This window comes from Apus apus, chromosome 2 (genome assembly GCF_020740795.1).
Source record: "Apus apus isolate bApuApu2 chromosome 2, bApuApu2.pri.cur, whole genome shotgun sequence".
NCBI lineage: Eukaryota > Metazoa > Chordata > Aves > Apodiformes > Apodidae > Apus > Apus apus.
Window position 1 is genome coordinate 108,000,056 of NC_067283.1, and position 25,917 is coordinate 108,025,972.

At 46.9% G+C, this 25,917-nt stretch overlaps 1 protein-coding gene across 1 annotated transcript; it reads left to right on the plus strand.

The window, feature by feature from the left end:
* Nucleotides 1–48: 48 nt before the first annotated feature.
* Nucleotides 49–21,392, plus strand: GATA6 (GATA binding protein 6). Its single transcript, XM_051610211.1, has 7 exons — nt 49–225; nt 1,636–2,567; nt 5,948–6,114; nt 9,439–9,564; nt 11,003–11,090; nt 11,183–11,289; nt 19,649–21,392. The coding sequence occupies exons 2-7, from the start codon at nt 1,655–1,657 to the stop codon at nt 19,814–19,816; spliced, it is 1,569 nt and encodes a 522-aa protein (XP_051466171.1). The 5' UTR covers nt 49–225; nt 1,636–1,654; the 3' UTR covers nt 19,817–21,392.
* Nucleotides 21,393–25,917: the final 4,525 nt, after the last annotated feature.

The following is a 25,917-nucleotide window of genomic DNA, read 5'->3' on the forward strand; positions in this document are numbered from 1 at the left end:
GCACCCCTGCGGAGCTCCGTGTTTGTTTAGGGCTAGCCGAGCCCAATCAGGGCCGGCTGCCTGCAGTTTTCCGGCAGGGCTGCAAGAGGCGCCTCCTCTCTCCTTTTTATACATGAGCCGCCGGCAGCAGCCGCCGGACTCGCCGCCGCCGCTCGCCCCTGCCGCTCCGGATTGACCGCCCGCCGCGGCTCCGCGTCCCAGCCCCATGCGGGGCACCGGCAGCAGGTTTGGACCTTCACTTCTCGTGTCCATAACCCCCTCCCACCACCACTGCTATTTCCCTTTTTCTTCCCCGCTCTTCTGCTCCTGCCTCTCGGCCGCTCCGGGAGGCAAAGCGGCGCTGCGGCCGCCGCGCTCGGCTGAGGGAGCCCCAGGGAGAGACTGTGGGCAAACATCCGATGCCGGTGCCTGGAGCCCTTATCTGCCGGAGCCTTATCTCCCAGTTATCTCGCAGGAGGGAGAGACGTATTTGGTGCCTATCTACGAGGGGCTCTGTGTGTGTGTGTCCTGTGTTCATGTGCCTGCGGTTATCTGGAGAGCCCCGAGGTGGGCTGAGAGAGGGGAGCCTCGCCTCCCGCTTCTCTTGCTGTCACTTCTCTGAGTTCCCTTTCTCTTCCTGCCCCTTCTCACAGAGGCTGGGCACTGGGAACTCTGTCTATGTCTGTCTGTCTCTGGTCTCTCTCACTCTTGCGAGCTCCGGGATGAGACCGGTCTCGGTGGGGACTCCGGCGCTGAGGCTGGCTGCGGGATTGGTGCCATCCCCCAGAGATGTGCTCGGGCTCGGAGCAGGCCCCCAGCTAGGGCTGCCGGCTGGCACCGGCCCTCGCGGCAGGCAGAACCCACCCGGCTCGGCCCCTGCCCTGGCCCCGCCGCAGCCGCGCACACGTCGGGGCCCGGCCCGTGCGCATCTCTTGGCTCCCGGGTGCTTTTCCCTCCTCCACCTCCTCCTTTCCGTGACCTTGGTCTGGAAATAAGCAGACAAGCGAGGCGATGCGCGGAAAAGCTAACATCGCTCTCTGGAGAAGTAACCTTAAAGGGATCGTGGAAAGCAGTCAAATGACTCATTCATTGAAATAATCATAATAATAACAACAGCAGAGCCAAGGAAGGGGCTTTGGCACAGACGGGGAAAAGTACCCCTTTCCCCCCCTCGCCCTTCTCTCTACCCACTCCCTCCCGCCCACCTTCCTCTCCTCCGGGGTGCTTTATGTGCAAATCCACGGCCCAAGATGCGGAGGGAGCGGGGAGCGGTCTGGCGGTGGTGCGGCGCCGTGTCCCGCAGCCCTGCCCCCGCGGGACCGCGCTCTGCGGGGCGCTCCGCGGGGCGCTGCGCGGCCGGCGGCTCCCGGCCCGTGTTGACCTGGGCTTCCTGATCCCATTCCGCCGGGGAGAGGGACAACAGCGCCGAGGCGACATGACTGATTAAGCGCTCAGAGGGTCCAGATAAGGCCCTGATGAATCTCATTAAGGGAGGGAGACGGGCTGTCCTGTTTGCTAACTTTGTTATTATTATTTCTCTCACCCCCCCACCCCCTTCCCCGCTCTTTTGTGTCCTCCTTCCCCGCCCTGCCCTGCGGACCCCCCCCTCCACTCCTCCTCCTCCTCCCCTCCTCCCCCTTCCCCATCCACACCCAGCGGCTAGAAGGGGACCTGGATGGCCGTAGCTGAAGGCGGCTGGTGCGCGGTGAAGCGGTGCGCTGCGAACGCCGGCGGTTCTTCCTGCCCCTTCGCGACCAGGGAGCCGGGCCAGTCTCCTCCTTCGCCTTCCTCCTCCTCCTCTTCCTCCGGCGGCTCCCAGAGCGAACGCGGCTCTTCCAAGACTCCTCTGCCGGAGCCCGACGGCCGCCACCGGCCGGCCCCGCCGCCACCCCCCGCCGCCGAGGGCAGGTCGCTACTCGCCCCCTACGTGCACTTCGGGGCCCCCCACCCCTCCGGCCTGTCCAGCTGGGACGATATCCTACTCTTCGCGGATTTAGACCAAACCAACAAGCTGATCTGGTCCAGCCGCGGCTCCAAGCTGAGCGCCCTCGGCGCCGAGCAGCCCGAGGAGATGTACCAGACCCTGGCCATCTCGGCCGCCCAGGGCCCCACGCCTTACGACGGATCTCCGGGCGGCTTCATGCACTCCACTCCTAGCTCGCCCGTCTACGTGCCCACCACCCGCGTGGGCTCCATGCTGCCCACCCTGCCTTACCTGCAGGGCAGCGGGGCGGCCCAGCCCAGCCACCCGGGCGGCGGCCACGCCGTCTGGTCCCAGCCGGCCGCGGAGAGCCCCTCGTACAGCACCGGAGGCGGCTCCCACCCCTCGGGCCGCTTCCCCTACTCCCCCAGCCCCCCGGTGGCCAACGGGGCCTCCCGGGAGCCCGGCGCCTACAGCAACAGCCTGGGGGCCAGGGACCAATACAGCCCCTTGGCCCGGCCGCTGAACGGCTCCTACCCGGGGCCTTACACGTCCTACGTGGGGCCGCAGCTCACCCCCGCCTGGCCCACGGCGCCCTTCGAGAATTCCATGCTGCACTGCCTCCAGGGCCGGGCCGCCCCTATCCCTGTCCGGGCACCCAGCGCAGGTAGGACCCGCCGCCGGGGGCGCGGGGGGGCGGGCAGGGCAGGGCAGGGTGGGCAGGGCAGGGCAGGCGGCCGCTGCATGCCGGGGATACCCGCACTCGGGGCCCCGGGGGTGGCGGGCGGGGGGGGACGCGGCGGCAGGGCTGCCCCGGTGCGAGGCTGGCTGAGCGGGCGGCACGGCGCGGCTCCGCAGCGGTGGCTTTTCTGGAGTGGAGGTGGCTCCCGTCGTTGGCGTTGGGTTAGGAAGACACAGCGAGGGGAAAAAAAAAGTAAAAAAAAAAAAGTAAAAAACCAAAGGTATGGCAGTCCAGGTTGCAAACCCACCGTTCCCCAAACGGATCCCCCCGGTGTAAACCTCCCTTTTAAGTTTCCGTACCTTTCTGCTTTCCCTAAATGCGACAATCTGGCCACGAAAAGGTGATAAATTCACTGCGACTTAACCTGTCGTGTAGCGTAAAGGAAACATCAGGGGCTCGCTCAACCCATTTCGGATTATTTCAAGTAAAAATCACTTCGCTGCTTCGTTAAACGAGAAAAGCAGCAAAGGAAAATCTCTTGTATGAAGGAGAGACAATGTTTATAAATTGCTCTTAAAATATGGCACCTCTTGAGGGGATTTTACTTTCGCTTCCGAGGTGTCCCTTCTTTTTTTCTTTTTCTTTTTCTTTTCTTTCTTTTTTTTCTTTTTAGTTCAGGAAATTCTCGATGTCATCAAATTATTCGTAGAATTGGAGGCTGAGTTGCGATGATATAGTCAGATATAGAAAGATTAACGATTATTGCAGTCTCTTCAGCTTTATAATACATGTGTGTATATATGTATATAAATACAGAAGTATAGAGAGTGTATGTGTGTATATACGTCTATATATATTATAGATTTATTTTATATATATATTTGCATATATTTATGTATATATGTGTATGTATATACACACATACACACATTTGATCGGCATTTGCTTTAATCATAACCTACCCATCAGGTAGGTGCATTTTATATGCACTGTGGTTTTCTCTTCCAGTGCAGTGTTGCAGAAAAATAATCGGTAGGCTTCCCATCTCTCTATAGGGGTACACACGGTGCTCCTCCTCTCTCTCGATGGTACTCGGTAGATTTAGGCATTTTAAGCCTTCCACGTAGTGTTTACTAACATGACATAGGGAAGGAGACTCAGTTGCAATGTTGGTAGGAGAAGGTCAGAGCAAAGACGAGAAGCCGCGTCTTGAGATGACACGGAAGTTGAGGTTTTAAAATAAATTTCCAAAAGCTGCAGTGTAAAACTAGGTGGTGGATGAAAATGACAATAAATCCTGGTTTTGCCTTTTCTGGAGAGAAAAGGGAGAGGAGAGGGGTGGGGGAGAAGAGCAGAGTAGGGAAGGAGCCAGGGCAGTAGTGCCCAGCCAGCCGAGGAGGGCGCGGCAGCTTCCCCGTCTCCCGGGGTCTCTCGCCCGTCCTTGGGTCTTGGAAGCCGTTCCTGCTCGCTCCCCGCGGGGCCGCTGAGCCCCGGCCCGGCTGGAAAGGCGCGGGCAAGGCGGGCCGGGGGCAGCCGAAGCGCTGGGGCTCCTTCCTCGAGTTTCCCTGGACGGTGCCTGCGGCCCTCGGTGCTGGGAACCGGTGGAATGGGGGCCCTGGGACACGGTCTTTCTGCTTCTGGGAGACAAAATGCCGAAGCCACCCGTGCTCCCATCTCAAACAATCGCCTTCAGTGGTCAGAAGTCTTGTAGGTGAAATGTATTTTTACGGCTAAATATTACACAGTTTGATACAGCTCTCTTAACGTTACTCGTAGGGTTACTAAAATGATGTCTGAAATTAAACCTTTAGTTTGCTTTCCTTGGAGATAATATATTTCTGACCCACTAAGAGGAAGGAATGTTTTTAAATGCCCGAGAAACACTGTCAAGGCAGAATTTCTTTCTGCAGGCACGAAGGTAATGTTATAAAGTAAATAGCTGAGACAAATAACTGTTTAACTTCCAGCGTCCTTGGAGCCTTAAGCATTTTCCTGATTACAGTCTTCAATGGGGCTTTTAGTGCAAAGATTAATAAATCTTAGCGATGTACTAAGAGCTACAAGCTGACAACGTAGGTTGAACTGTGCTCTCTGGACTCTGCCGTGTGCCCGTTCCTGTTTAGCTCCTAATAATTTGCAAAAGAAGGGAGGAGAGAAATGTATTTTGGTGGGTGCGGGCCAAAAGGCCGCTTCTTTCTCAGCTCAATGCCCGCCGTGTCATCGCAGTCCTCTCTCCAAAGCTGCCCGGCGTGTACAAGCTCCCTTTCGCTTTACAATGCAAAGCTGTTAAGCGAAACCTAAGAAAATAAACCAGGGACGAATTAAGGCAGGTAGAGGAGGGGATGGAGAAACAAAACAAAACATTTAAAAAATTAATTATGGAGCTATGAGTCTGAAGCAGACTTTCCCAGCCTCGTCTCGAAAGCTGCTGCAGAAATCCAAACACCCCCTTTTGCTATTTCTGCACGGTATACATAAAATCCGTATTATTTTTTTACACCCGAAATATAGAGAAGTGAGTCAGAACAAGAATATAAGAATCCATAGGAATTAATGCTCTTACAGTTGGGTTCTCTTTTTTAAATATTTTTTTTTCGTCGTGAATTTAGACCCTCCCCCCCACCCAGTGTTCAATAGCTATGAGAGCAGGAGGCAAAACACGGCATATTTTTCCATTTCCTCCGTTTCCTACCAACCAGCTCGAATTTGCCCAAATAACCGAGGCGAACTGACCGCTCCCTGTCGCTATCTTGGCTCACTAGAGTCTCAAAGGCTGTCTCTTAACTTTGAAGTTTTTACTAGTTGCGAGTCATTTAAAATGAGAGTCGGGGTAAAACCTCCTTGCCCAGCCTCGACCCGGGGAAAATTCTGGGGAAAACCACCGCTCCTTCTATCCAGGGCGAGCTCTGGAAGCTGGCTGTGGTGACGGGCACCTAACTCCCCCTTGGCCCCCTAAAAAGCCAAGTGCACCCCCGTCTCCTCCCACTGAGCACCACGACGGGGCTTTCACCCTTCGAGGGGCACCCGCGCCGCTCCAGCCAGATTTCCAAAGGACCCAACCCCGATGTGAGCGGGGGTCTCTGCCCGGTGCCTCCCAGCCCGTCCCGAGGAGCTCCGGCTCCGCTTTGTAAAGCTGAGGTTGCGCCGAGACCGGCGCAATAATTTATTGAAAAGGACGATTTTTATTTTTAAGCAATAAACCACCGCATGGCCGCGGCCACTGCCTGGGAATTGCTTTCCTGAGGGAAAGCTCCTCCCGGAGCCCGTCTCCCGGCGCGGTGGGACCGGGGCAGCGCTCCGCGGGGCTCCGCGCCTGCAAGCGGCCGTGCCCCATCGCCTCTCCCCTCTGCTCCCGCTCCCCCCAGAGCTGCTGGAGGACCTGTCCGAGAGCCGGGAATGCGTCAACTGCGGCTCCATCCAGACCCCGCTGTGGAGGAGGGATGGCACCGGCAACTACCTGTGCAACGCCTGTGGGCTCTACACCAAAATGAACGGCCTCAGCCGGCCCCTCATCAAGCCCCAGAAGAGAGTGGTGAGTGGGGATGAAAGGGAGGAGGGGGGCAGAGGAGCTGCGCCCCGAGGGATCAGCAGGCAGCGCTTGCCACGGGGAAAGCGGGGGCAAGGCTGGGGGAGAGAATTCAGAACGTGTTAGCCCGGCGATCCCGCCGGCTGCAGAACCCAAGTGGGGCTCCTGAGCAGGTTTGCAGGCCAAAGTGGTCATGGCATAGGCGACAGGGCTGGTAGCCCTCTGAGCTTCTCCTCGGCCCCATCATCGGGACCTACGCTGGCAAAATCTCCCTCTGCCCTCGGTGAGCTGCACACCGGGGCACCGACCAGCCTGGCCTTCTGAGCTGGTGGACCCCGTCGGTAAGGGGGAAGAAATTTGTGCTGCTGATGTTGGACATTTCCAACAGGAAAAAAAATTTAAAAAATAATATATATATACAAAATAAAAATCAAGGTTGGAAAGTGTTTGTTCAGAGGGCTAGGAATTTCTCCAGACCTGCTTTGTTTGCTGAGAGCTCGATCCTTGGGAATGTAAGCAAGTTTTGTATATAATTCAAAGAAAACCAATTGTTTAAACAACGATAATAGCCTTTGTTTTGTTTTACTCCTAAGAAATAAGCAGCATTTTTTCTAAAAATATACTCCTAAAACTAGGGGGGGGAAATAAATAGTACAAACCAGAACCCCTGTTTATAACTCAGGCTGGCACTGAATAGGCAAGGGAAAATTTAACAAGTGGGAACTGCACATTATGTTTAGCAAATCTGGGTGGAGGTCAGAAGAGAGAAAGAATATGCTCTTCAGTAATGGCTGTTACTGAGCGAGCCACAATAAATCATGCGGGTATAATCCTAGCTGATGTTTGGACCCTTGTGTGTGGAGACAGTGTATCAAACCCATCAGCCTTTCAAGCCCCATTCAATCACGCAGCTGCTTTGCTCCATGCCTGTTTTCCTAGTGTTAAAACATCCCGGTCTTTATTTCACAACCGTTTGGATTTAATGTCCTTGCAGGAGAGGAGGGAGGGAACAAAAAGAAAATGCACAATGTTCACAGCAGAAAATAATCATGAACCAACCCCACCTCTGCTGAAAGACCTTCCTTTAAGCCAAAGAGTTAATTTAACTTGAAGACAGAGGTTGATTACCACTGGGTGCCCGTTTTTTCTTGCTGGTCGCCCACAAAATTTCATGACACAAGGTGTTATCTCGTTACTGGAGGCAAACGCAGCAGATGGGGCAGATCTGCCGCTTGTCTGAAGTGTCAGAGCTTGAGTAGCCGTGGCACCCCGGCCCAATGTAGATTTCAAGTAGCTGATACCCGGCTTTGGCATTTCTGTGTTTCTTTCCTCTTTTGTGAAGGATTGGTGGGGGTGAGGAGACTAAAAGAGAGTCAATCTGCAGCCCGATTTCAGCCTGACACCTCGGCAAAATAACTGTGAAATAGCTCTGTGAAACAATCCCTACCGAGTACGTTGGCCATAACTATAAATCAGCCATGACTCTGTTCACACAGTTGGAAATATATAGGTGAGAAGGGAAAATGTTTTGAAAATGCTAAACATGTTTAGATTGCCCCAAAGTTTCTGATAAAATTCCTGCAGCAGAAAAGTCGTTTTAGCTTCAAAACATGCCAAAAAACCTCCCTTTTGTTTAGATATGGGAATGAGCAAAAGCTATTGAAATAAAATATATGAAGATTTATACCAGACTGTGTACAAGAGAGAGAAAGATTTAATAGAGTAAAATCTCTGACAGCATTTCACTGGCAAAGAAAGAAAACGAAGAATATGTGTTGAGACCAGCTTTTTTTTACCCCCACCACGTAAATCTCATATTAAATCAAGGAGTGCAATTTGGACACTGTGTACATATGTACTTAGTATCAAGGTCAAAAACTGTTTTCATAAAACCTGAATTTTTAAGATTAAAAATACATGCGTGTACTTCAGCCTATATTACACTTGGCTATTAGGTTTTTTGTTGCTGTTACCATTTTTGTTTTGCTGTGCAATTAATAATGAACTACTGATTCAAAGTTACAAAATTCGTATTTAATCTGGAGTCCTTTCTGAGCTGCAGTGTCAGACTTAACTGCTAAAGAAACTTAAACAGATAAACGTCAAGAAACCCAGTTATTACTCTGGCATATTCTTCATTCTCAAAACGTTTTTATCTGTTTCCCAAGTGCGAGGCAGCTTTGCAGTATCAAAGGTGACCGAGTTACGTCTAACAACCCAGCAGTAAATGATTCAAGAGGAAGGGCATTGTACCCTGAAGTTAGTAATTTCGGTTATGGGTGCTTTATAGTCAGAATGAGATTAATGCAATCCTCTAAAACTGACTTTTGCATGTAAACTTGTTCAGCTGCCAGACACAGAGCTAGGCACAGATTTTTTTATATATTTTTTTTTGACAATGCAATACTTTGAAAAAAACTAGATTTATGATGTAGCTGGAATTCTTTGCTTGTGATGAACGTAAAAGAGATCACTTATTACAGGGACTTTTATAACCCATTCACCTTCATTTCACATGTTTATGAGGACTGCCTTCACTTATGATATACAGCCTGAAGCCATAAAGCTCTGGGTTATACGGTTATTTCTGATACAAGGTTGCTTCATCTTGGCTCCAAACTCCACGGAAGAGTGTCATAAACGGCTGGTTTGCAGTGGGGACCCTGTTGTCACCCACCAGCTTTTCTGCTGGCTGAGAGGGAGCTCTGTTCTGTAAAACACGCTCCAGAGGCACAGTGTTTTTTGCATGAGGATAAAATGGGCAAGGACAAAATTACCTTTTTATAAAGGTGCTGCTGTTATAGGTGTTACACTCTGGCACCCAGCAGAGTTTATTTCGCCCCGACGTGGTGCCCCTGAGGGAAGGTGATTAGTGCGACTGATTTTTCCAGTGAGTTGGGAGTATCAGTGGCAGGTTTGGAGCTCCCCCCTTTGCCCACTGGCGAGGGGAGAGGGCGTTGAACCAGGTGGAGAGGTGGCACGGGAATGATGTGCCTTCTGCTCAGCTGGATGGAGCTACAGTGGAGATGTTTCCTACCTGTCCTGCTAGAGGAAGAGTCAGTGCCTAGTGGTGTGAACAGAGGTGCCTGGGTCTGCAGCTCCTGAAATGTGAATTTTGGGTCTGCCATGTGTTGCAGATGCACAGTACTTCTTCACGTCAGCTTTCCAGTCTCTGAAATGAAGATAATCTTGTTTTAATTCAGTGGTAGATGCTATAAAAAAACACTCCTACCATCCCTGCTGCGTGTTAAAGTACTTTTTGTAAGCCATAAAGACATAAATAACTGTGCCCGCCTGTTTACGCCTGTGTTTGCCTGTGCTTGCCTCCAGCCCTCGTCCCGGCGGCTGGGCTTGTCCTGTGCCAACTGCCACACCACGACCACCACCCTGTGGCGCAGGAATGCCGAGGGTGAGCCTGTCTGCAATGCCTGTGGCCTCTACATGAAGCTCCACGGGGTAAGTGCCTGCTTTGCCATGGGACATTCCATGCTGTCTCTTCGGGGAATGGCTGGTCTTCCCCCTGGCAGGATCTTGGTGGCTTCTGGGGGTGGCATCGGGCTTCCTCAAGTTGTGGCAATGTTTCTATTGATGCTAATGGTCTTGGCTCATGGTTTGGACCACTGAGTTAAAAAAAAAAACAAACCCCTATCAAATGCCCCCAAAATGTAAATGGTTACACCACTTTAGTAAGTTATGGTTTTGACAAGTTATGTGTTTGCCACTCGTAGATTTGTATGAAGAAACCACCTCTGGCTTAGTGGCAGAGGTCTTTTTTTTTTGTCACTGGGATTTAAACCAGCTCTTCACTGGGGAAAAAGAAAACCCTATACCTTTAATACGGTAGTATTTTCATGGACAGACATAGCTATGCCAGCAAACATTTAAATATAATTTAAGTCACAGCTATGCCAGCAAAACTTTAAATGTCATTCCAGTCTTTGCTAGGGAATAATAGGAGAAGAAAATAGCTCTATCATGAATGTGCTGTAATATGTTTTGGGTGAGACTTGAAGCCTGTTATTCCCCTGTAGATTAAGTCACAGTTGAGCACAAGTGTTTGAAGAGTGAGGGCATTAGAAGCAATTGGAACTTAATTTAGACTTGAAAAAAAGTAAATTATATCACAGGTTTAAACATTATAATTACAGCAAACATATGCCTGAATTGTCTTTCCCCAAACTCCCGTAATCATTATGTTAAAATATATCTTACATCAATGTTTTCTGTATAATGATGAGCATTGTGATGATACAGTACGCAAAGATGATTTTTGAGCACATTTTCCCTATAAATATAAATTTGGGTACTGTAAAGGTGTATCTCAAGCTGTATTGCATATAAGAACAAATGTTAAACTGATTATGGCCTACAGCTTATGTCCTAAGACAATTGCTGGCGATGATCTGGTTTGTGTAGCTGCTCCACAGGAAGGAGACTTTTCCTCCCATATGCATTCTTGCTCTCCAGAATCAGCCACTGAAGATAATTCCTAACTGATGGACTGGAATAAGGAGTCAGGAATTAGATACACCCCACCCAGTTTAATTTCATATGACCTATGGCCAAACAATGCTGGTTTTCCCTAAAAGCATGCTTTTTATCCATAGACTGACCGAGGCGTTGGTAATATTGTTTAAGCCACATCAAGAAAAAGGCTTCCCTGATTTCTTCATTCAGACAAAACTCCTCTTGGAACAATTAATTGCTTTGCCCAAATAAAATGCAAAGGTTTTTTTGAAATCGTTGTCATGACACAGGAAAAAAAAATGACTTGCTATACATTACTTCGACAGGCATTTTCAACATCACTGTTTGATCTTGTGGTGTATTTTGATTTTTGGTATTAGAGAATATATACAGCTCTATGATTGGTGTGGAAATTTGATTTTTTCAGGTTCCCCGACCTCTTGCTATGAAAAAAGAAGGAATTCAGACCAGGAAGCGAAAACCTAAGAACATAAATAAGTCAAAGGCGTGCTCTGGTAAATAAAAAAAGACAAGACATTGGGCTGCAAGAGATTTTTGTCCCTGGCTGGAAAATATTTGTTTTTGATACCAGTTCCTGATTTTTCAGGTAACAGTACTACTGCCGTTCCTATGACTCCAACATCCACGTCTTCTACTAACTCAGATGACTGTAGCAAAACCGCCTCTCCCAGCACACAGACTGCAGCCTCTGGGGTAAGCCTCACGCCGCCTCCCTATCTGTAAGCAGGCTGATCACTGTGCAGTGTTATCACAGCTTTTATCTTATCTAGCAGAACAATAATCTAAACAAACTTTCCAGTTTTGTTAGCTGATACTGGAACAAGATTTTTGGAGGATATTACATATAGCTGTAAACAGAACGACAAGCTGGAGTACTTTACAAACCTCTTAATTAAGATCTATATAATTTTTATTATTAAATTTACCATGGCTTAACCTCAGACATTTTGTTTAGAAATGGTCAGGTTCTTTCATTTCAAAGGTTTCCTTTTGGAGCAAAGACAATGCATCATGCCCAACTGATCTTTTCAGGAAACATTTGTGCATCTATTCCTTTTTTTTAATGAAATGATCTTATGAGAATTTATAATTTGGGGCATATATATATCCATTTTTATGCATGATCCAAAATGATTGGCAAACCCCAGTAAAAGGTTGTTCTGCTGTACGGAAGGAAATATAAAAGATTTTGTTTTAAAATAAGAGGTGCACTTAAACCCTGATCCAGACCCAGCTGAAACGAGGCCGGGGAGACCTGCTGTTTGCAGTGTGTAAGGAATCAGCCCTCTGCTCTTCGGAGGCCACATGCTCAGTATCTGGCAGCACTGAGCTCCAGAGGAGCTCCAGAGGAGTGCTGATCATCTCTTGCTTTAGTTTTGATCCTTATTTTACATAGTATACTCAAACTTCCTTTCTTCACTCAGTTAGCATGTGCCTTAACAAATAACTGCCACTAAAACTGTGAAGTTTAATGTAGATTAATTTCTAACCTCTTGGCTATACATATCTGTATCCACACTCACTCTTCAGGCCTTCTGTATCATTTAATCTGCCACACCATTTCTTTGAAAAGCTTTCCTAATGCGGCTTTCTCTACTCCTTTATTAATAAAAAGAAGACATTGTTTATAATAAGTATTTTTCAATATGTCTTGGCATTCCCGCATCCAAATTCCTTTCAATAGTTTAATTCCTGACGTACAAAGTTTCATTGTACAAGGGGAAGAAAAAAAAACATTTTCAGCAAATGCGATTGTTCGTGGACTGACAGGGCCACCCAGTCTCAGAGGCACTGGGTTTTTGGTTCGGATGCTGCCAGACAAGGATATTAATAAAAGGGTTTGTCTTTGACATGAGAAAACCCCGTCAGTCCAATAAAATAAACAGATCACATCAGAAAAAGAGAAGCACTAACCAAAAAAGTCACTGTTACTGGGTTTCAGGCTTCCCCCAGTGAACTACTGTGCACTGTTTTAGGCTCTCCCCTAATATTTGCAAAGGAAAATATGCAGCCAATTTTTTCCTAAATTTCCCTTAGATTGTCTTAAGCAGGACTAGTCATCCTGAGGAATGTAGTGAGATCCCATTTCCCCTGTGCTGTTGCCTTTTTGTCTGCTAAAACCTGCCTTCCTCTCTGTAGCCCTTCTCCCTAAGCGAGCGTATCAAACCTATTGTTAATAATCTTTACATTATAATTTTGATAGCACCATTTGTAACATAGATTTGCCGGGTGGAGTTGTGGGGGTAACAGAGGAGACTGTGGTGGGGGCACAGTTTGTGAGCCAAAAGGCTCGTGGAGAGCTGTTAGCAACCAAGAGCAATTCCCAGGGACCCTGAGGCTGCTCTTAATTACCCAACGGCATCCTCCATCCCTGACATGGTACATCAGGTTGGGAGAGGACACCTGGGGAAATCTGTCCCTTTGTATTCAGCAGGCAGCACGGGAACATCTGTACAGCCTTTTCCCCACAACGATTTGCTCAGATGTGCCCTGCATATGCAAAGCACTTGCAAACTACCTCTCTTGAAAAATTTCAGTGAAAGGAAGTGATGCGGAGAGGCTGAGAAATGTGCAGAAGCAGGGAGGTTGAAGCAGTGGCCAGACATATGGGCATCCTCCTGACTGCCCCCTGCCCTACATGAAGGGCTAGTTATCTCCCACCCCTGTACCCTATCCTCATATGTGTGTAAACGAAGGTGGAATTTGCAGGGGAGCAGTTGTCAGGACATGTCATGGGTATGGCCACATTGCCACATACTTCCCTTGGGCTCCTGGCTTTGCCCAAGCACCTGCAACTCAATGGGATGAGGACAGGGGAGACTGGAGGTTGAAAGTAGAATGTGGTGGCTGTTAAGACTGACTCCTGTTGCCCCAGACATCATTTAGGAACATTATCACTATCTGTGAAGGAGATGAAATGATTTCTTATAGGCCTAAATCCCATGGGAGGGGCTGAGTGCTCCTAAGGCCCATTGAAGTTGTTGGGAGTGAAGGGATGCTGGCATTTTAGAGCAAGACAGCCTGTAAACTGATCACATGCTGAAGCAAAGACACTTCACTAGACTTCTGTTTTCCTTGGTTATTTTTTTCTTTCTCAATTTGAGTTGACCCATTGGTAGCCCGAAGGTTTGTATTTATTCTTAGAACAGGCGATGGCTTTACACAAGGAGCATAAACTTCTCCAGGCCATTTCAGGACGGAAAAAAAACCAAACAAAAAACAACAACCGTCAGATGGATGAATCCAGGCTCTGTAATCTTTGGTCACTTTATCGAGAATGGAATCGATTCCTGCCAGCGGTGCCGGTGACGTTGCCAAAACACGGGCACCTGCTGGAAGAGCAAAACTGGCTCGTTCCCCACGCGTTACACAACTGGCATGGCAACTTGTTTGTGTTTTGCTCTGTTTTTACTTCTCCAGCCCTTATTCTGTGGAGAGGGGAAAAATGCCAAATTGACATTAGGCAGAGAAATTTGATGACGTTTTAGAAACTGTTGTCTGAAATTCACAGCGATGTTGTTGCTAAATGAAACAGAGAAAATGAATTCCTCCACTGGTACAAGAGCAATTTATTATGCCTTTTATGGGAGGCTGCCAAAAGAGTTCCCAGTTATGTAGAAAGCTAATGGAAATGAAATTCAGCATAATTCATTTGTGTCAGTAATATTCACTTTTTGCCCTACCTTTCTTTATCTCTTTTGGAGTAAAATAAAGAGGGGAGGGCAGAAAAAGAGAAGGGCAGCAATTACTCTTGGAAGTGTCTTTGAGACTATCCATTTCATGAAGGGAATCTTAAATTATGCCAATTTTGAGACAAATTAGCAAGAACCTAAAATGTTGATTTTATGTTTTAGCTGAAGTTTAAACATTTAAAAGATATGATTAATGAATTGCTGTGGGTGTAAGGTTGATTTCAAACATCCCAAAATGTAGAAGTGTTTGGATCGGAGATATTTTGTTGTCCCATTGTAAAGGGGCTATTTGCCAAATTCACATCTGGATCTAGGATTTAGGCCTATTTCTGTTTTCCTAAGCAGTGTAAGTACTGGGTGTCCTGTGTTACTAATATGGAAAAGGTCCAGCTGCATGATATATGAAGTTGCCTTACATCCCCATAAAAAGAAGATTTGAAGGTTTCAGACAGGCTGCATCTGCATCTATACCTGCTATCCCTTTGATGCTGATGAAACTGTACAGAGAAAAGCTATGCAGAAAAAATTGCTAAACAGGGGGCACGGTCTGTAGCACACCCATGCATTTCCATGCAGGGGCTCCAACTGGTGTGATTACCAGAAGGACTTTATTCCCTTATTAGGATAAAGGGCAGTAAGAAAACTGCTGTAAAATCTGCTTTTTATGGCAGGACATGGAGGCTCCACGAGCCAGGGCTGATGTCAGTAGGGGCTCAGCAGCACCAGGGGAGCTCTTCTTTCAGAAGACACTACTGCGCCCTTTGCCTCCAGTTTGGAGCTTTCTCAGAAGGACTGTAGTCACACACCAAAGCACAACTTAGAGGACAGTTGTCTTGCTGGTAAAACTAGTGCTTACTTACCTCGGGAGTTTACCTTGAGAAGGGGTTCTGAACTGGCTCTTTAGTGTTGTAGGCTGGGAGGTGGGACAGCTGACTGAAATGGCCTCGGCAGGTGGTGAGCTAGTAGGAAAATGCAGTTCTTAACTGTTCCGAAAGGGCCTGGGCTGAATTGTTTGAATAGCTTCTCCTGGATTTGTTTGCTTTTGTTTTCAGAAGAGAGTTCCTGAGATGGTTTGAGGTGGTCATCCTCACTACTTCTTAGGCAGTAGATTGGCAGGATATTCATGCACGCAACAGGGAATCAGACTCAGTACAAAATCTCCCAGAGTCTGAATGAACTCAGAGACTCAACCTCCTTAAAAAGTCTTCTAGTCACCTGGGTGCTGGAAAGTTGAATGGCTGAGGGTCCTTCAGACTCTCTCATGATAAGATTTCATTTGGTATAGAATGATTTCATTGCTGTCGGGACAGTGTTTTCATGAGAAAGACTCACTAGCATGGTTGTTAGGACTTTCACCTGGAAAATGGGGACACTGCGCCTCAGTCCTGGTATGAGTAAATATTTATCTAAACCAGGTGGAATAAGATTAAAAGGAGGCATGGGGAACATGGCAACTTAAAATACCAAATGGCATGGTAGTCAGGGCACTATGCCGGGAGATCTGATACCTCAGTTTAAATCTTTTCTTGGTCTCCTACCTCTTCTGTGTTAGTCCTTGCTGCTGGATGACATAGGATGCTTCTTTCTTCTCCCTGCTGACTTTCCTATATTCAGTCATTAACTTTCTTTGCTCCATGTACAGGTACCCTAAAGAGAGCATTTCATTTCATATCAAACAGAAAAAAGCAATCCAGTTTTTTTGTTTGTTTGTTTCAGTGGGGAGAAGCAAGGAAAAAGAGTGGTTTTGGTTCTACTCAAAACTTCTGTATGTGTATGGACACACATATTTTTCTTGGTTTTGTTTTATTGCCAAAGCAATAAAGACAGTTACTCATACAGTCCTTGACAGCAGTGGAGTCATCAGCTTTCCCAAGCCACGTTGGAAGTTGCCTCCCTGAGGAAATTAATGAAGTATTAACCACAGATTTATGTTGCTGTAATACAAAGGAGAGATTAGAAGATATGTAAACTTAGATGTCTGCAATATAAACCAAAGGATCAATTGGACTAGCAAGAAATGACAACTTTGCATATTAAGAGGGCCACTAAATCAGAAAAAAAGCTGTGGCTTTGCAGTGGCGAGACTTGCTCTTCAGAAACCAGGGAGTGACTGTACTAGTAGAAAATGCTCTTGATGGGAACTGCAGTCACTGCAGGGAGGCTGAGGCTGGAAAATAAAGGAGTCCACCACAGTTTGCCACAACATGTTATATGCAAAAGAAGATTGTGCGAGTGTGTTTCAGCTGAATATCGTTGTCATTTAAGCATAGCAAAACAGAGCTATACTAACTGAAGAGTATGTCTGAAACTCAGATTACTACAGACCTAGTGTAATGTCCAAAATTCATGGAGTATTTTGAACCTGTGAAGCAGATGGAGCAAAGGTCATGACAGAGCAAAGGTCTAGATTGAGGCCCTTCACCACCCCCTCCAGCTGGTAGTACAACTCCTTGCTCAGAGCTTTTGCCTCTCGGTTGCAGAGGTGTGGGGGGAGGCCAGGGGTTGTCCCTCCCCTCTCCCCACTCTCCGTGGTGAGCAGACAGTGCAGGAAGGAGTGGGTAGAAGAAACCGGGGGTCCTTCAGCCAGAGATGCTGTGCTGTTCCCCAAATGCTGGCCAGCACAATTTGCACAGCCTGGTTTTGATCTGGGCCAGCTCTAGTGGGGGTGAATTTGTGATTCTGTGAATTTGGCTCTGCGGTGCTGCCAACAGGGCTGGGTAGGATGTAGGTGCCTGAGTGTCTCTGTGGCTCTGGCTGAGATCTCCTTCTGAGCGTGGTGGGCAGGTTGTCTATAGGAAGGCCACCTCTGATCCACACAGCCTGCCTGGGGGCTACTCCACGACCAGCTCCTTCTGGTTTGAATAAACAGAAGGGATCCTTAAACTATCTTTGCAGATACAAATGCAAATTTCCTCTGCTTGTTTGGGATGCAAGCTCTTCCCAACAGGCTTCATTAATTTTTTTTTCCTCAGGAAGCTGAGCTTCAGGTGGTTATCTATCCTATTATCAGATTTCAGCAATAAAAAGAAATCAGTTATCTTTTTATTCATAAAGCCAGCTGCTGTCACTTAAAAGAGCTGGTTAACTTCAGCAGCATTATTCGACTCATTTATTCCAGCTGACAAATGTCCTCTAATAATTTACTGTAGCTTCTGTCATCTTTCATCCCTTAGAGCTGGAGAGGGAACAGCAGAGGCAGGCAGGCTCAGGAGCAGGGCTGTGATTCAGACACATCCTTTTCATGGGCTAAAGTTTGTTTTCCATGTCTCACTTTGGGAGCTGCCTCGATTTGTCATGACATTACCAGGGTGGGGTTTCCAGGGCTGGCAGTCCTGCCCAGGTCCTGCCTGCCTCAGCTCAATGGAGCCAGGATCTGGCCTCGGTCGGGCAGGGGTGGGTGGGCAGTCTTCAAACAGGACGTGCCACCATGTCCTCCCTTCTGGGTGCTCGAGGGAGGGGTAGCTGATAACCCTGCATGGAAACTGCAGGTCCCCATGCCCCACCTTTGTAGGGCTGAATCAGGAAAAGGGTGAATTAGATTTTCCAAGCCCGGAAAAAACAGGTGGCGATAAGATATTTGCCTCCCGGAACAACAGTGGCAAATATGGGCAAACGGGAACCTTTCAAAACAGCTCCTAGTATTTTAAATTCAATTTAAATCCTTCTTCCACTGTTGGGAGACTCAAGCTGTTAAAAATCATGTCTTCTGTGCTAACAGGAGTCGCTTTGATGTCTTAAATTCATAAAAGCCTTTTTTTGAAAAAATTAGGCTGATGCAAGACCAAAACTGGACTGAAAGGTTAGCGTAAAACTTGCCTCATTGAATTCTCCAAGCGTAGTCACAGGAAAAGAGGATACAGAGACTTGTTGTCACTGACTGGCACTTGTGTATTTGAGAGAGTAATAAAACATATTTCTTAGGATTAGAGCTATTTTGTCTGGTTTTTTTAGGGCCAAGCAGTTGTTCCTTCCATCTCTACATTTCTGGGTAGTGACTGATGGAATGGGATCCCAGTTGATGGCTGGGTGGAAGGATAGTGGCAATTAACCATTTTAATAAAAGCTAAGGAAAATATTGGAGTCTGGGTTATTTCAGACAAAAGTGATGACTGGCAAGGAGTACCTCCTTCAGAAGGTGAAGTTTTCTTTGGGTTAAGGATTACAGTGCACAGAACCGTTTGGAAATTGCCTTTGAGTAAGTGAAGCCTCACTTTTCCTATGTCAGGACTGCTAGCTTGGCATGGCTCCAGGAGAGCCAAGAGCTCTACTCTTGTAAAATGATTAAATATGTATACTTTTCACTTAAACAGCAGGCAGGAAGCCTCTGCAGCCGCAGTTTAGGGTAGGTTTTGTTTTGTTTTTCTTTTTCTTGTTAAGGAATCTTGTCCGAAGACTATCCATTAACAAGTAAATTAAGGTTTTAAAGTTGACATATCCAAGAGTTAATTTTGCATGAAGTCAGCTCTTAAACATTTCCTTTATCAGGTGAAATTGTTGCCCCTTCTCTGTCTGGCACTGCAAATTTTTCCTCTTTAGCAGATCTGCTCAGGCTCATGGAAAAAATGATTGTTCCTTTGTCTTTGTAACTCTCTGTTTCTCTGTTCAAATAAATGGACTGGTTCCAGTGCAGTTCAGAGGTTCCTCTTTGTGCCTATCAGGGCTCCCTTGCATGTTGTCTTGTGTGGGTAGGTGGCAGAACAAAAAAGCTCTTGGTTCAGAGGCAGAGTGTTTCTCCACCGGAGATTGAAAGAGCTTCTGCCGTAGTGGCCTGTCCAACAGGGATGAAGTGGCTGTGGCTAGTTTCGAAGGGTGAGGAATGATTCTAGGCATTTCAAGGGAAACCTTTTGGGTCCCGAGGGACCCAAAGAAGGCTGATTTCCAGGACGTGTTCCGCATCTGCTGCTGGAGAATTGGCACGTGCTTGGTTTCTCCCACCAGGAAAGCAAAACTGTAGGTGCCACAAATTCTGGATCACATTTTTGGTGTTGGCTTTTGTGTCCCTTCAGTAGGGGGCAGCGGGACACATACGCGTTACCTTCCTCATCATGGTTTGATTTCCATTTTTTTGCTGCACATCACACACTTCCTTTTCTACCTTGCCATGAAGATAGCCATGTGCTGATCTCCAAACTCAGATCACTCCCATCAGCTGGACTGAATGAGCGGGCTGACCCTGAGACATTTTTTTCAGTTTCAGGGTTCTGAGGCACAGGGCCAAGCAGAGGGCGAGCCTTGCTTTTCCACAGAAATCCTAGGATAGCAGCTGTTCCCTGAGCCTGCCAAGCTCCCACTCACACCCTGGTGCGTGCAAAGCTCACCTGCTCAGTGTAATATCTCTTTGCTCTTCCCTCCCTCTCCAGGCGAGCTCATCGGTGATGTCTGGCCCAGGGGAAAGCACCAGTCCTGAAAGCAGCAACCTTAAGTATTCAGGTCAAGATGGGCTGTACACAGGAGTCAGCCTGACCTCCACGGCCGAAGTGACGGCGTCCGTGAGACAGGATCCCTGGTGTGCCCTGGCTCTGGCATGACCTGGCCTGAGGGAAGCTGGATCCCGGCGCTGGGCTGCAGCCCCTAGACATCCGTGCACGGTTTCTTCTGCGGAGCAGTCGCGGCGGCAGCGAGAGTGCTGGCAAAGACCATCCCTCTGAAATTGTTTCCGTGCCTTGGTGGCAGAGGTGTTTTTCAGCCTCTGAAAGAGGCTCTGCCAAAGCATCCAGTTCCTCATCTATGCAAGAAAAATATAAGGAAAACAAATGCCCACTGGGGATAGCGAATGCAGCCTGACACTCTCAAAAAAAAAAGAAAAAGAAAAAAAAAGGAAAAAAAAAAACAAAGAAAAAAAAAAGAAAGAAAATTGAAGAAAAAGAAGAAGAAGAAGAAGAAGAAGAAGAGATAAGCCTAGACCTATTGATAGATTCCAGAAATAAATCCTCGACTTACCCCAGCAGCGCTGCCGTTCAGATTGTATAGTTATTTTCACTCTCTCATCACCTTCTCACCCTGAGAATTTGGTGGAAGTCGTCAATGCCACAGAGGGAGTACCAACAGCTTTAATTACTAGAGACAGTAAGATCCTTTTGAACGAGCATCAGAAGTGCCTACTGCTTGAGTCGGTGTGGATGCCTCGCACCAAACATTTGATGTCTTCACACCGTTGTTCCTCTCCTCCTGCACCCTCCATCTTCAGAGTATCTTGCTCTGGTCTTCAGAGCCCAGCTATGTCCCTGGAAGAAATCACAACATTTGGTACAAGTCTCACAAGGTCCAGCTGGTTAAGGAGATTTTGGGTTGCTTTTTTTTTTGGTTTAAAATATTTACTCACTTTGCAAGACTGCGATATAACTTTTAAAGTACACTGTGACTGAGGTTTATGAAAGTTCCTATTTTCTGGCTGAACTGTATAGAGTCAGTCGAAATTTGTAAACAGGGTAGCAATCAGATATTTTTCTTCCATATACACAATAATTTTTTTAAAGAAGTGCAATTTGCGTTGCAGCAATCAGTGTTAAATCATTTGCATAAGATTTAACAACGGTTTTTATACGAATGAATGAATGTAAACATTTTAACTTAATGGTACGTAAATAATTTAAAAGAAAAACTTAACTAGGCATCCTTAGGCTTTTTAGCGCAACAAAATCCCATCCACTTTCTGTGTTTCCGGTTGTTACAGCAAGAGTTTGAAAGAACAAGCCTTCTCTCAGGAAATTGTCCTAGCAGTTTGCTCGGAAGTGTTGTACAAAAATGCAAATGCATCCCCAGGGTGTTTTGGTTTTTTTTGCCATTGAATAAGTATGTGCTGGAAAGAAACAAATCTCAATGAAACTTTACTACCTAACTGATACATATGTAAATACTCCATAAGATATTTAGGCATCTTGAAAATGTAGGATGCAATCTGTATAGTGTGACTGACACATAGTTAGGTTGGTTTCCATTGGCTTTTAAGTGGGATGTCATTTGAAAAGTTGTTTCATCAGAGCTTTACAAATAAAAGGGTATCATTTTGGGACTTTTTTTTTTTTTTTTCCTGTACACTGTGCCTTCTCCTTTGTCTCCAATGCAATTGTTAAGCTACATTAAAAGCTATGGAAATGTACCTGACACAGGTGGTGTGTCTGATGGCTGCAAGAAAGGTCTCCAGCTAAAGTGCCTGCTCTGTCTAGTTCAGTCTACATTGCGTATGGCTCTTCTTCCTCGCTGCACCTTCTGATGATACATAAAACCAGGGCCTTGCTCCTAAAAACACAGGCCCCACACTGTGGAACCAATCCCATGCCTGAGAGGACTGTCATGGTTCGGCTTGGCCTTCACACCGTAGCAAAAGGGTCTCACCCAGGTTCCCTGTGTATGAAAATATCTGCTTGTCACCCTCTGTAGATGTAACTGGGTAAAGTTAACTGGGTGGCAGAGCCAACGTGTGCCTGCTGGCATCCCCCGGCCCCCGAAAAAGTAGGGGAGCAAAAACTGAAGGCGTTGCTGCTGAGAAGAGAAGACAGTGAATTTTAGCTACTGAGTGGAGTGGAAAACCTTTGTTTGGCTCTGAGTACTGGTCCTCTGCATTGCTCGACTGATTGGAGCAAGACAACACCACGTTTGATTTCCAGCTGTGTCAGCAGTGCTGTTGAACTAGGAAGCTGGGATGCCCAACATCCATGCCCTGCGCTGCTGTCCACGCACAGACTGGCTGCAATGTGTTTCGTTGCCTCTCTAAGCCAGAATCTCATTCAGGGTGAACTGGGATCAGACCTTGGCCTCCAGTGAAGGCTTGCTGATTATGCACCAGCTGAGAATCTGTCGCTTGATTTTTCCAGCTCAGGCAGTCGAGGTTGTATCCTTGTCCCTGGGGGTGTAGTAAGGACCAAAGGCTGCAGCACAGCCTTCAGAGAAATAAAGCTTGTAGCAAAAAGGGGTAAGGCCAAGCTTAGCCTGGCGTTTGGGCTGCTCTGGCCAGTCAGAAGTGGGGACTTGCCACTCGTCTTGGGGGGGGGGCATCATGCCAGGCTGGTTGCTGGGACAATTCATGTCCTTGTTCCATGGGGGGAGATGTGGTCAGGTACCCCAGTCCTGCTAGCCTTGGGCCACATGGGCTTAGATTTCATGATTTCAAAAAATTAATGCCTATCTAAGCCCAAAGTGAGTCGTGTAGAGAAAAACTGAGTTTAAAAAGCAAAAGGTGTGGAGGAGAGGGTAAATATATTCCTTTTTGAAACATTTGTTGGCTAAAATGCTCTTCTTGTGATTTTCCAGTGTTGACATTTAAATGGATAAAAAACAGTTGTTGCTAGCTCGCTTTGAAGAGTGTTCTGCTGGGGTTGGCATCCTTTCCCCCCCCCCCCTTTTTTTTTTTTCTTGCCAGGGGTGAAGCTTGATGTGCTGCTTCTGAAAAGCCTAGCTCAGAACTCACTGCAAGGTATGTCAGAGCTGTGTCTCTTGAAGTTATAAAACGAGGTTTAGACCAGTGTGTCCCAGTTTTGGGCTGCTGGTCCATCAGAAAATGTCAGGTGGCTGCTGATGCTCTTGCTGGCAGGCTGTGGAAGGCCATGTTACCTTGAAATCCTGTGGCACAATGTACGAGGGCTCCCAGGAGATCCTGCTCCCCTTTCAGCACCACCTTAACCCAGGGTTGCTCCTGCAGATAACAAGTGTTGCAGGGACATAAATAGAAAGATGCCTTGTGTGAAAAGACTTCCCTTGGATCTGAGGCTGAAAATGCTCTTTTAGATACTACCAAGAAAAAAAAAAGGGGGGGAGGAAATAGAAATAATATTTCCTAGTGAAGGATTTCCCAGGTTTCCCATTATTACTTATCAGCAAAAACATCAAGAATTAAATACTTTGCCTCCTTGGACCAGAAGCCAGACTAAATCAGATTTTTATCCCTCTGCAAGAGGCAGGGGGAGTGCAGCACCATGTTGGTTTACTGTATAGATGCTGAGGAGCTCAAAGCCAGGAAGAGTAAGAACAGTACCTCCTGGCTCACCAAAACTGCTCTCCAAGTGTATGGATTGCTGCAGCAGCTGCCACTTGACAAAATAAAGGTTCAATTTTTTTATTTTTTTTATTTTTTTTTTAAATTTTGTCTTTCAGTCCTGCTGAGTCAGTACAGCTCTGGCTGTGCAAGCTGGACTTTGCTCTGGCTCATACATCATCAATAGCACTGATACTGATGGATGGCTTGGCCAAACACTTTCTTCACTTATCCCTGTTTCTCAGTGACAGCCCCTGAGATGGGCTGATAAAGAACCAGAATGAAGCTTCAGAGTTGACATTTTGAGCAGGGGGAGGTGTGGTTTGAAGCATATGGTTACTTGTCACCTTAGCACCTTTTTTCTGGAAACAAATGGAATTAAATAGCCAGTGACTCAAGGCATCTGCTTCAGGCTCCTCCACCAAGCAATACTAGAAGAAGAGAGGTCACATGGGCTTGGGTAGCCCCTCAAGAGCAGACTCCTCCTGGCCAGATTTGTTACCCTGGGCTCCAGTCTTCCTTAGGTCCTAGGTTTTGTCTTGGCAGTGGTCCTCACCCTCACCTGTAATTACAGTTTTCTGTTCAAAGTGCTTGAAATAAGTTGAGACCTCTACCATGGTCCAGAGCAGTATTTTTCAGCAAGGCATTGAGGGTGTATAATGGTGTGGTACATGAGTGCTGTGGAGATGTGTGAGGGTGCAACAGCTGCTGGGCTTGTGTTGGTGACCTGGGTAAGAGAACCAGCCTTGGACAGGTTGCCTAAAGGGGAAGAGAGGTGCCTGGCTGTTTCCAGAAGCACAAGTGGGCTTTGTTCAGATGTGGATGACCAGAAGGCAAGGATCTCGGTGTGAAGTGAGAAGTGAGGAGCTGAAGTAGTTGATTTGTTTTGGTTTTCTTGCTGCTAAACTAGGCAGAGCTATGTGCCAGCCCTGTAACATTTGCTATAAGAACTTGGGGTAATTTACTGTCTCTTCATGGATAAAAATAATATCACTTCTGCTCCTTTCCAAGAGAAGAAGGGATTACACCCTGTCCCTGTTACCATGAGCCTCAGCTGAGTGCAGGCTGCAGAAACCCCAGGAGGACTTCAACTCTTCCTGTGTGCTTGCAGCTCCACATCTTCCTTATCCAGCTGTCCTGAACTTCATTCCTCACAGATCCTCCAGTTCCTAAATCTGTATACATTGGACATTCCAGGGTTCTGTCAAACGCACTGAATTCAGTATTAAAATATAGGGCAAGGGTTATTGCAGTGGGGCAAGGAGAAGGAAGCTGAGGGCTTGAGGAGCAGTTTCAAGTGCCATCTGCTCTACATGTTGCAAAAGGCCTGAGGTCCTCATTATGTGCTTTAAATGTGTTTTGGAATTGTTTCTTGCTGTCTTTCTTTAAAGATAACTGATGGAATTAGATATAATATATAAGGGAGTGGAACAGGATTTAGGTGTCTGGGTGGACAAGCACTGAAACAAGAGTCATCGGAAAATTGCAAAGGTACTACTTCAGCAAATATATAGGAAAATACTGAGTAGGACTAAGTAGGTAATTTTACTTTGGGATGCTACATCCAGAGCTGATATCCACACCTGAAAAGGATGTTGAAAAACAGGTGAGGGTAGAGAAATAACAAGCAGCGATTTAAGACCTGGGGAAAACATCTGGCCTTGACAAATTTAAAGACCACAGTCTGCTTAGAGTACCCAAAGACTCAGGTGACTAGTGTAGTGAGAAAGACATAACAAGATCTAGTAGCTGAGAGATGATGCTGATGCCAGATTATTACAAATGAGAAGTTAGCTTCAGCCAAAACAATGAGCATAATTAACTATGGGAGCAATGGCAAGGGAAGAAGATGAGTGCTCAGTTTCTTGCTGCCTTCACAACAAAGCTGGCTTTAGCCAACCAAAAGTGACTGGGATCAGGACTGCGGGTTACATTTGCTCCATCATGATTTATAGGCTGGATGAGTTTCCATTTGGCCTGAAACCATGTTACTTCTTGGGATAAGACCCAATGCTGAGATCTTGAATTTTTGTCATTATTAAAAGCCCCACAGCACTCTTCTTGAGAGTGGTGGTAAACACTGTGGTGTCTTGACCCAGTTTCAACAGAAGTAATTATTTTTTGCCTACCTAAAATGCCCTACTTGCTCTCCAAAACTGCCCTACATCTTTATTGCTTCCTGTCAAAATACATCCTGAGTTCCACAGAAGAAAAGGCCGTGTTTCAAAGTTGAACAAACAAAACTTGAAAATCTGTCTCAGGGCATGGTGCATCGGCAGGGCCTGCTAAGCATCTTGCTGCTCTTGGAGAAACAGGAAGGACCTGCAGTCTGCAGGTCTTCAGTCTATGACCTGTCAAGATGACAGCCTGAAGAACGCACGGAGGCATGTGGAGCATCTTGTAAACGTGGTGTTTATAAAAAAGGGAGGGCAATGGCAGGATTCTGCACTGCAACCAACTGTGATCTTGACCGTGATCCAAACCCTGCTTGTTCTTTTCACGGGAATAAATAACAACAACAACAAAAAAGCTTTTGTCTTGGCACTTTTTGTGCCCTTCTTGCTGTGTGTGTGTGTGTACATGTGCCTTCAGTTTTAAAGAACAGTTATTTTACTCTTCTCTCCTTCTACCATAACCCACAGTTGTTTAATTTTGCCT